Consider the following 12441-nt stretch of genomic DNA (forward strand, 5'->3'; position numbering starts at 1 on the left):
AAACACACGGCCAAGGCAACAAAGGAGTGGCTCAAGAAGAAGCACATTAATGTCCTGGAGTGGCCTAGCCAGTCTCCAGACCTTAATCCCATAGAAAATCTGTGGAGGGAGCTGAAGGTTCGAGTTGCCAAACGTCAGCCTCGAAACCTTGATGCTTTGGAGAAGATCTGCAAAGAGGAGAGGGACAAAATCCCCCCTAAGATGTGTGCAAACCTGGTGGCCAACTACAAGAAACGTCTGACCTCTGTGATTGCCAACAAGGGTTTTGCCACCAAGTACTAAGTCATGTTTTGCAGGGGGGTCAAATACTTATTTCCCTCATTAAAATGCAAATCAATTTATAACATTTTTGACATGTGTTTTTCTGGATTTTGTTGTTGTTATTGTTCAAATAAACCTACCATTAAAATTATAGACTGATAATTTCTTTGTCAGTGGGCAAACGTACAAAATCAGCAGGGGATCAAATACATTTTTCCCTCACTGTAGGCCATATGGTTAATTTAGAGTTATTAATGTAACTTTAGTTCTTCTACAGACGTTGGGCAATATGTTTAGATTTCTAATACATTCTAAGGCTGCATGCGACTCTAATGATGATTTGAAAAAAGTATCTTGAAAGGCATGAGCTCTGCTTTGTTTTTTTGTGCAGGCTGTACACACTTCATCAGTCGCTCATTCACAATTTGACAAGCACTTGATAATGCCTACAACTTCACGGCGCATCCCCTTTGTGTGGCCGTAACGCACCCTAACAAAAACATGCCTTTTGTGGCCAGTGGCTGCTGTGCCCTTCTCCCTGAGTGCTACGCACTCCATCACATGATGGGTCCTTCTCACAGCCTACGAGTTAAGACAGACACATCGGGACGCAACTGCGCTTGTCCTGATCCAATTCCGAGGTGCATATTGAAGATATCGGAAAGAACTGTCCACATTTACTTTTTGTCAGCCAACAAGATGAGTAGGCCTAACGAACAGCAAAAGCACTAACCTCAAAAACAACCACTAGCATAAAAAAAAAAATGTTTTTACACTATATAGCTGACGCAACAGATCAGAATGTTTAGCTTAAAATGTTGATAAACTAATAGGCTATTTCTTCACATTATAAGCGCAGCAATGCGCACATGGTAGTAGGCGATAAGCGTGAATGTTCCATTAGCGGAAAACACCAATCTTTAAAAGTGACAGCAAATGCAATCATGGATGTAATGCTTTTATTATAAAGGTGCATTTTTATGGTGAAAATGATCTTCCCCAAACTTGAAACTCACGTGCTGTTTATGTATGTCAGTTAGGCTCTACACCCCTTGTGAAGAGGATTAATGTACTTAATTTTAAGAAGCACTTTAGTTGTGATACTAACCTTATTAAAACATAGGCCAATGGGCTAGGCTACATGATGTGTGGGCCTACGATTAAAAAAAGTCGCAAAACACAAGGCATTGTTTCTTATGCTGGGCATCATTCACAAATGATAATATATAATTCACAAGTGATAGGCTAATATTGTCACCCATCAGACAGTTCTTGATTTCATCTTGTCTTTACATATACTAAATAATGTATGTGGGGAATTTGTTTTGATTCAGAGTGGACCATTATCATGTACCTGTATCGAAACAGGGGCAGCGGGAAAAAAATACCTGTCATCTATGCACTTAAATAGAGAATGGAGGACACTTTTCCTCGTGGTTCATTTTCATGCCAGCCAGGTAGGCTATACTCCTCTTGTAAAGAGAATCGATGTGCTTAACATTAGGAAAGTTGAGAAATAAACATAATAGGCGTCGCCTATAGAAAGCTGATGGGATCCTCCTCTTTTTAGGAGAGGCATCACTCATGCAATTGCATAGCCTATTGAAATGTTGCGCAACATGAGCTCACGGGCTTTCATTAAGTGTTTGATTAGATTTTTGAATACATTTGCATTGATGTCAGAGTGATTAGAGGGGCAATGGAGTGTGGAGTACCAGCCTGTTGGCAAGTTTGGTAGGCTACTAATGACCAGCAGCAGCAGCAGAGCTTGGAGAAGCCTAATTACTGTGACTAAACGTGGAATTTGACCGCAGGTGTTGTGATAATATGGTCACCACAATAGCCCTAACCACACATTCCTGTAGTTCCAGCAACCTGTCTCTACCTTTTCCTCTTTAGTCCCCCCCAGCAGGAGAGGATAGTCCTCTCCTCCTCCTACTCCTCCTCCTCCACCCATACTCCATGTTCTCCCTTTAAACATGGTGTAGGACTTCAGTATGTCCTGCAGTAAGGTCCTGTCAGAACGTCACTGTAAAAAAGCCTTCAGTCTCCAGTCCTGTGTTATCAGATAAACCCCTGACTGTCTCAAACCCACACAGCGTGAAGGGACACGACACTCTTGTCTCGAGGTCATGTTGCTCTACAGATTAGCAGTAAATTAGCAGCTAATGGTCGGCAGACAAAACAAAGGAGGGGACATTGGAATGTTTTAATTGGCCAGGGAGTGGGCTGGCAGGGGAAAAGACTGGAGAAATGAGATATTTGTGGCTCTTTTGAATCCCAGAGGAGAGGGATGGCGACGTCAGACTGTGGTGTAGGCTGCTGTTTGGCTGACTGTCATAGGTTTAGATGTGTGGCCAAGTTTATAGTGCTTTGTCTTGTGTGAATTGTGCATGTGTGTGTATCAAAACAGCTAGCAAAACATTGCAAAATATAAAAATAACTTAAACTGGTCACTGATTCATGAAGGCTCACGAGGCCAAGCAGCCATATGGAGATTTTGATGTACAGTATAAAGCATGTTGTCTCATTGTCTTGTCTCAATGTGGATCCAAACTAAGTCATATATTTAGAACCACAGTGTTGTGTTCCAGCTGTATAGTCTGGTTTCTGAAGGAGACACTATTGCAACGTGTGTGTGTGTGTGTGTGTGTGTGTGTGTGTGTGTGTGTTTCTTTCTGTCTATTCTGTAGTGTGTATCATGTCCTGAATGCTTTGCTGATCTTGATTAGTTGTGGCACTTCACTATCCCCTCTCTTTCTGCCTCTCTGTGCATACCCCACCAACAGCTTGCACGCTAATATGTGCTGTGTGTGTGCGTGCGTGCGATTAACATTGCCATGTTAGTCCACTGAGTCTCTGTGACAACTTCCCCCCCATATCCTCTGGGACATTTAACCACCTGACATTGCCATCAATGTATATGTGTGTGCATACTGTATATGTGGGTCCATGTGCAAGTGCATCTGTGTGTATCTACCCAAAATATCTGCGGGGACAATGAGCGATGTGGGCATTTTAAATCAGGTCATCAGAGATTGTCCATCTGTACTGTTTCATAACTCACCCTGTTTAAATAGGAATAATACTCTTTAAGGTTTCCTATTGATCCTCATGGATTATATAATACTCTTTAAGGTTTCCTATTGATCCTCATGGATTATATAATACTCTTTAAGGTTTCCTATTGATCCTCATGGATTATATAATACTCTTTAAGGTTTCCTATTGATCCTCATGGATTATATAATACTCTTTAAGGTTTCCTATTGATCCTCATGGATTATATAATACTCTTTAAGGTTTCCTATTGATCCTCATGGATTATATAATACTCTTTAAGGTTTCCTATTGATCCTCATGGATTATATAATACTCTTTAAGGTTTCCTATTGATCCTCATGGATTATATAATACTCTTTAAGGTTTCCTATTGATCCTCGTGGATTATATAATACTCTTTAAGGTTTCCTATTGATCCTCATGGATTATATAATACTCTTTAAGGTTTCCTATTGATCCTCATGGATTATATAATACTCTTTAAGGTTTCCTATTGATCCTCATGGATTATATAATACTCTTTAAGGTTTCCTATTGATCCTCATGGATTATATAATACTCTTTAAGGTTTCCTATTGATCCTCGTGGATTATATAATACTCTTTATGGTTTCCTATTGATCCTCATGGATTATATAATACTCTTTAAGGTTTCCTATTTATCCTCATGGATTATATAATACTCTTTAAGGTTTCCTATTGATCCTCATGGATTATATAATACTCTTTAAGGTTTCCTATTGATCCTCATGGATTATATAATACTCTTTAAGGTTTCCTATTGATCCTCATGGATTATATAATACTCTTTAAGGTTTCCTATTGATCCTCATGGATTATATAATACTCTTTAAGGTTTCCTATTGATCCTCATGGATTATATAATACTCTTTAAGGTTTCCTATTGATCCTCATGGATTATATAATACTCTTTAAGGTTTCCTATTGATCCTCATGGATTATATAATACTCTTTAAGGTTTCCTATTGATCCTCATGGATTATATAATACTCTTTAAGGTTTCCTATTGATCCTCATGGATTATATAATACTCTTTAAGGTTTCCTATTGATCCTCATGGATTATATAATACTCTTTAAGGTTTCCTATTTATCCTCATGGATTATATAATACTCTTTAAGGTTTCCTATTGATCCTCGTGGATTATATAATACTCTTTAAGGTTTCCTATTGATCCTCATGGATTATATAATACTCTTTAAGGTTTCCTATTGATCCTCATGGATTATATAATACTCTTTAAGGTTTCCTATTGATCCTCATGGATTATATAATACTCTTTAAGGTTTCCTATTGATCCTCATGGATTATATAATACTCTTTAAGGTTTCCTATTGATCCTCGTGGATTATATAATACTCTTTAAGGTTTCCTATTGATCCTCATGGATTATATAATACTCTTTAAGGTTTCCTATTGATCCTCATGGATTATATAATACTCTTTATGGTTTCCTATTGATCCTCATGGATTATATAATACTCTTTAAGGTTTCCTATTGATCCTCATGGATTATATAATACTCTTTAAGGTTTCCTATTGATCCTCGTGGATTATATAATACTCTTTATGGTTTCCTATTGATCCTCATGGATTATATAATACTCTTTAAGGTTTCCTATTTATCCTCATGGATTATATAATACTCTTTAAGGTTTCCTATTGATCCTCATGGATTATATAATACTCTTTAAGGTTTCCTATTGATCCTCATGGATTATATAATACTCTTTAAGGTTTCCTATTGATCCTCATGGATTATATAATACTCTTTAAGGTTTCCTATTGATCCTCATGGATTATATAATACTCTTTAAGGTTTCCTATTGATCCTCATGGATTATATAATACTCTTTAAGGTTTCCTATTGATCCTCATGGATTATATAATACTCTTTAAGGTTTCCTATTGATCCTCATGGATTATATAATACTCTTTAAGGTTTCCTATTGATCCTCATGGATTATATAATACTCTTTAAGGTTTCCTATTGATCCTCATGGATTATATAATACTCTTTAAGGTTTCCTATTGATCCTCATGGATTATATAATACTCTTTAAGGTTTCCTATTGATCCTCATGGATTATATAATACTCTTTAAGGTTTCCTATTGATCCTCATGGATTATATAATACTCTTTAAGGTTTCCTATTTATCCTCATGGATTATATAATACTCTTTAAGGTTTCCTATTGATCCCCGTGGATTATATAATACTCTTTAAGGTTTCCTATTGATCCTCATGGATTATATAATACTCTTTAAGGTTTCCTATTGATCCTCATGGATTATATAATACTCTTTAAGGTTTCCTATTGATCCTCATGGATTATATAATACTCTTTAAGGTTTCCTATTTATCCTCATGGATTATATAATACTCTTTAAGGTTTCCTATTGATCCTCGTGGATTATATAATACTCTTTAAGGTTTCCTATTGATCCTCATGGATTATATAATACTCTTTAAGGTTTCCTATTGATCCTCATGGATTATATAATACTCTTTAAGGTTTCCTATTGATCCTCATGGATTATATAATACTCTTTAAGGTTTCCTATTGATCCTCATGGATTATATAATACTCTTTAAGGTTTCCTATTGATCCTCGTGGATTATATAATACTCTTTAAGGTTTCCTATTGATCCTCATGGATTATATAATACTCTTTAAGGTTTCCTATTGATCCTCATGGATTATATAATACTCTTTATGGTTTCCTATTGATCCTCATGGATTATATAATACTCTTTAAGGTTTCCTATTGATCCTCATGGATTATATAATACTCTTTAAGGTTTCCTATTGATCCTCGTGGATTATATAATACTCTTTATGGTTTCCTATTGATCCTCATGGATTATATAATACTCTTTAAGGTTTCCTATTTATCCTCATGGATTATATAATACTCTTTAAGGTTTCCTATTGATCCTCATGGATTATATAATACTCTTTAAGGTTTCCTATTGATCCTCATGGATTATATAATACTCTTTAAGGTTTCCTATTGATCCTCATGGATTATATAATACTCTTTAAGGTTTCCTATTGATCCTCATGGATTATATAATACTCTTTAAGGTTTCCTATTGATCCTCATGGATTATATAATACTCTTTAAGGTTTCCTATTGATCCTCATGGATTATATAATACTCTTTAAGGTTTCCTATTGATCCTCATGGATTATATAATACTCTTTAAGGTTTCCTATTGATCCTCATGGATTATATAATACTCTTTAAGGTTTCCTATTGATCCTCATGGATTATATAATACTCTTTAAGGTTTCCTATTGATCCTCATGGATTATATAATACTCTTTAAGGTTTCCTATTGATCCTCATGGATTATATAATACTCTTTAAGGTTTCCTATTGATCCTCATGGATTATATAATACTCTTTAAGGTTTCCTATTTATCCTCATGGATTATATAATACTCTTTAAGGTTTCCTATTGATCCCCGTGGATTATATAATACTCTTTAAGGTTTCCTATTGATCCTCATGGATTATATAATACTCTTTAAGGTTTCCTATTGATCCTCATGGATTATATAATACTCTTTAAGGTTTCCTATTGATCCTCATGGATTATATAATACTCTTTAAGGTTTCCTATTGATCCTCATGGATTATATAATACTCTTTAAGGTTTCCTATTGATCCTCGTGGATTATATAATACTCTTTAAGGTTTCCTATTGATCCTCATGGATTATCTAATACTCTTTAAGGTTTCCTATTGATCCTCATGGATTATATAATACTCTTTATGGTTTCCTATTGATCCTCATGGATTATATAATACTCTTTAAGGTTTCCTATTGATCCTCATGGATTATATAATACTCTTTAAGGTTTCCTATTGATCCTCATGGATTATATAATACTCTTTAAGGTTTCCTATTGATCCTCATGGATTATATAATACTCTTTAAGGTTTCCTATTGATCCTCATGGATTATATAATACTCTTTATGGTTTCCTATTGATCCTCATGGATTATATAATACTCTTTAAGGTTTCCTATTGATCCTCATGGATTATATAATACTCTTTATGGTTTCCTATTGATCCTCATGGATTATATAATACTCTTTAAGGTTTCCTATTGATCCTCATGGATTATATAATACTCTTTAAGGTTTCCTATTGATCCTCATGGATTATATAATACTCTTTAAGGTTTCCTATTGATCCTCATGGATTATATATTTTAGCTGCTTGGCTCCATGGTATGATTTTGATTATGATTTAGAGTGTGTCCTAAGGGGTGTTGTGCAGCAGGTAGACTAAAGGTTAGAGCATTGGGCCAGTAACCATAAGGTCGCTGGTTCGAATACCCGAGCCGACAAGATGAAAAATCTGTCGATGTGCCCTTGAGCAAGGCAGCGGTAAGGTAGTGATAGTGTCACGGTTGAGATCGGTTGAAATTCCTTTTGCTACACCAGCCTGCCACATACTGTAAGTAAGTAGCCCTTGGCTTGTGCAAGCCGGAACAGAGCAGGAGCATAGGAGCGTCTCCTGTTTCTGTAGAATGAGGCAGCTCGATGTGCAAGTACACCACCTGGACAGGACGTTAACACAGGGCCTTACCTCCAATCTCAGTGTGGACACTCCACAAGGCCACTCAGTTGGTTGCCACACACAAATGTAGGATCTTAATTTGAGCCAGTGTGCTACAGCAGGAAAATAATCCGGTAGCAACAGCAAATGTGGATTATAATTATAAATATTGGACATTTTTATAGGGGTAAGGGTTGATACATTTTTTGTAAGAGGAAACCAAGTCTGAAATTTCAAAGTGGAAATGGCAAACTTCATAAGCCTTTTTAAACCTCAAATACACTACAAGTTAAACAATTAGGATCCTACATCTGTACTGTACATGTACATGCACACATATTCACCCAATTTGCAGTGGTCCTCTTCTACACAACTGAATGCAGTGTTTACCATGTTTACCACAACCTTTGCTAACACACAGTAGAATTACAGATAATCACATTGAACTTGTATTTTGTCTCTCTGCCATGTCTCACGAAAACAAACCATGTAAACCCCTGCTACCTCATGTTGAACGTCACATTATAACCTGCGCTCTTTTGGCACCCTTCCTCCATGGCTTGTGAATGAAGCAGAACACAACAGAGGTCGTATAGTGAATCATTCTGATGGAGAGATGGTGAAGGTTGGAAAATGGGCTTCAGCAACGAGAACCCTTCTCTAATAGCACTGCTGAGTATTTTTGTGTTGTATATCTTAAAGGAAAAACAAATGGAATAACACTGAGGCCTTAGCAGTGTCCACTTACCCACACTACTCTCCACTGTCCTATCAGAGATACCACAGTGATTGATGAGGAGGACAGGGCTGAGGAAGAGTTTGTATAATGGTAATGACAAGTGGAGACAGAATCTACAAGATTAGAGCTCTACATTTTTTGTATTGTGAGTGACCACCCTAATGTTTCTTGCCACAGCTTGGTCGATGGTTCTGATTGGTTCCAGGTGGTTCCAGCCCAGCAAAACTAAGCTGTGCATGCAGCATCAGGCATATAAGTCTTGTTGAGATAGGTGTGGATAGTCTATTGACTCTCCATGCCCTCCCTGAAGAAAATATGAAGTGAAGGATGGATGAAACTCACATAGCACAGCTGAAATCCCTGAGGAGAAGAGAGGAGAGAGAGATGAAAAGGAAGACAGAGGTGGAACAGAAGGAGTCTAACGATGGATGAAAAGAAGGGAGGTAAAACAGGAATAGGCAGATAGATGAAGAAAAGTGTGAAACGGTAGAGAGGGGTCAAATCAAATCAAATGTATTTATATAGCCCTTCTTACAACAGCTGATATCTCAAACTGCTGAACAGAAACCCAGCCTAAAACCCCAAACAGCAAGCAATGCAGGTGTAGAAGCACGGTGGCTAGGAAAAACTCCCTAGAAAGGCCAAAACCTAGGAAGAAACCTAGAGAGGAACCAGGCTATGAGGGGTGGCCTGTCCACTTCTGGCTGTGCTGGGTGGATATTATAACAGAACATGGCCAAGATGTTCAAATGTTCATAAATGACCAGTAGCGTCAAATAATAATAATCACAGTAGTTGTCAAGGGTGCAGCAAGTCAGCACCTCAGGAGTAATTGTCAGTTGGCTTTTCATAGCCGATCACATTCAGAGTACTGCTCCTGGAGCAGCAGCATGGCCAGGTGGACTGGGGACAGCAAGGATTCATCATGCCAGGTAGTCCTGAGGCATGGTCCTAGGGCTCAGGTCCTCCAAGAGAGAGAAAGAAAGAGAGAATTAGAGAGAGCATACTTAAATTCACACAGGACACCGGATAAGACAGGAGAAGTACTCCAGATATAAAAGACTGATCCTAGCCCCCCGACACATAAACTACTGCAGCCTAAATACAGGAGGCTGAGACAGGAAGGGTCAGTTAGACACTGTGGCCCCATCCGATGATACCCACTGACAGGGCCAAACAGGAAGGATATAACCCCACCCACTTTGCCAAAGCACAGCCCCCACACCACTAGAGGGATATCTTCAACCACCAATTTACCATCCTGAGACAAGGCCGAGTATAGCCCACTAAGATCTCCGCCACGGCACAACCCAAGGGGGGGCGCCAACCCAGGGGTGTATGTTATGCATTATCGGTCGGTCTGTCGGTCTCTCTCTCTCTCTCTCTCTCTCTCTCTCTCTCCGTCCATCCGTCCGTCCGTTCGTTCTGGGAGCTTCCAACGACCTGTGGAATACACAAGCAACAGTCTGGGCCATATGATATGAGCACTATTAACTTTTGATATTCAATTAAGCTTTCTTAGTCCTGCTTTGTGCCGTTATGTAACATTCAGGAGCACATCAGCACAGTCAAACATAGATTTATGTGTGTGTGTGTGTGTCATGTCTTAGTTGTGAAGGTTACATGATTAGGGGTGGTCTTGGGGTGGGTCGGGTTGAGTGTTTGGGGTGGGTGAGCATGGGGGGGGTGGGGGGGGGGAGAGATGGCGACTGGCACTGTGACAAAAGTTAATGATTGGAAAGTAGAGGTGGAGGCGAGGCGGCGGAGTGAGGGAGCAAACAGGGCCGAACAGAGGGAGGGAGCGAGTGAGAGAAGGAGCTGACGGAGAGAAAGAGGGGAAAGAGCATGATGCTTAAATCCAGTCTGCTGCTCCCCTGGGAATGTAATCCATATGTGTGCACGGGTTCAGCTCAGGGAGAGAGAACATTTCTTAGCCGCAAAGAAATGATTGTTTCTACGCTCTCCCCTATTTAAATTCCGCTCATACTGGCCCCAGTACCCTAGCTCTGAGTCAACTGTGTGCACACAGAGATAGAGAGGAAGGGAGAGAAAGAGAAAGGGGAGGGAGGAGGGAAAAAGAGAGAAAGAAAGAGAGGGAGAGAGTAAAGAGGGAGGGAAGAGAAAGTGAGAGAGTTACTGTAGAATGAGAGAGGGAGTGAACAAGTGATAGAGTTAGAGGGGAAGGAAGAGTGAGGAAGATAAATGAGAGGGAGAGAAGAAGAGTAGGTGAGAGGGAGAAGAGAAAATAGTTGAAAGAGAGAGGGCAGAGCAGACTGCATTTCCAGACAGAGTCTACTCAAGAGTAGAAGAGAGAAATATAGAAAGGAGAGAGAGAACATGGGGATCATGGAGGAGTCAGCAATGAGGTAGGTCTGTCTTTATTCTGCTCTAAATCCTTTGTGACGTTTGGTCTGCAACTGTAGCTATGACAGCGGAGACCATGTGGACTCCATGAGAGAGGGGTGTGTATGCATGCATCTAAGGTTCTAGTAAACAGAGGGATATATTTATTAAACTGTTGAAATAATACAAAAAAGTCTGTGCAACATTTTGATTGGTGCAAAGGATAACTGTTTTCTGTCGTCTGTATTCTTTTTTCTGTGATTGTGCATGTTTACATTCATGCCTGGTCATATGTATGTTTGTGAAGCCGTGTGTGTGTGTGTGTGTGTGTGTGTGTGTGTGTGTGTGTGTGTGTGTGTGCGCGCGCACATGTGTGTAAGGTTGTATATGAGTACATATGAATGCACATATAATATAAGTTCACCTACTGCAGAAAGCAAGCTCTCTCTTCTAAATGTATCTATCACAGCTGGAATCACTGATGAAACCCTATTCCATATATAGTGCACTACGTTTGACCAGGCCCCCTAAGGAATGAAGGGAATAGGGTGCCATATGTTGGCCATAGAGTGGTTATAGCAGGCTCACCTTTACCAAACAGCCCCATGGCCTGCTACCTGTTGAGACCTCTATTTCACTGAGCTGCAGTGTCATAGGTTGGATTAAGTCAGGGGTAAGTACTATTTGAGAAGGTCCGGTCAAACAAATTACCTCGGTGGCAAAGGTACGGATGGATATTGTAATTTATTGGTGTAGTAACAAACAACGACCTCGCAATCCATGCCTTAGGATCAGTGTTAGAATCAAGTTTGGAGATGCATTGTGACAACCCACCTAGTGAGTAATGATGCCACTGAGGGTGATGAGTTATTCGCCATGACCTCTTATTCGTGCCTGGGTTCAATCTTCTGTGAACACACACACACACACACACACACACACACACACACACACACACACACACACACACACACACACACACACACACACACACACACACACACACACACACACACAGACACAGACACAGACACAGACAGAGTTCTTGACCTCATTGTAAAATGCAGCTAATTGAAGGGAAGGCCAGTAACTTAGTGACCTGATGAGAGGCCTGGGGTGTCTGTTAACTGTTTAATACACACTGTCTGTGTGGGCATGGAGGTGAACTGGAGGTTTGGTGATGGGTTAGATGAGTGATAGGAGTTTTGGTGTTTGGATGTGTGTAAAAGATGTTTGTCCTTGACAGAGTCAGACCCTGTGGAGGGTGAAAGTGTTTGAGGGGAGTAGATGAGAAGATTGGGTGAGGGCTCTAGGGGAGGGTTGAGACAGGACTGGGTTTTCAGAGATGAGGGAGTCTCTTCCACAGGGACATTTTCTTGGCAAACAGAGAGAGGAGACTGGCCTGTTCTTCCTGGAGGAATTGCTCTAAGAGAGAGAG

At 39.3% G+C, this 12441-nt stretch overlaps 1 protein-coding gene across 7 annotated transcripts in view; it reads left to right on the plus strand.

Annotated features, from left to right (window-relative positions):
- The window catches only part of LOC110529011 (pleckstrin homology domain-containing family A member 6), a 221910-nt gene that overhangs the window by 58589 nt on the left and 150880 nt on the right, over positions 1-12441 (plus strand). For 3 of the 7 annotated variants that reach the window (XR_005052654.1, XR_005052653.1, XM_036983960.1), the window contains exon 1: positions 10476-11026. The exons of 1 other annotated variant lie outside the window; for it this stretch is intronic. Coding sequence is in view for 4 of the 6 variants with exons in the window: in XM_036983960.1 (XP_036839855.1) it covers positions 10998-11026 (29 nt within the window). In the remaining 2 variants the exon portion in view is untranslated. Of the gene's footprint in view, positions 1-10474; positions 11027-12441 lie in introns of those variants that run through there. 3 more of the 7 variants (XM_036983961.1, XM_036983962.1, XM_036983964.1) reach the window with 2 other exon arrangements.

Source organism: Oncorhynchus mykiss, chromosome 7 (genome assembly GCF_013265735.2).
Source record: "Oncorhynchus mykiss isolate Arlee chromosome 7, USDA_OmykA_1.1, whole genome shotgun sequence".
NCBI classification, from domain to species: Eukaryota; Metazoa; Chordata; class Actinopteri; order Salmoniformes; family Salmonidae; genus Oncorhynchus; species Oncorhynchus mykiss.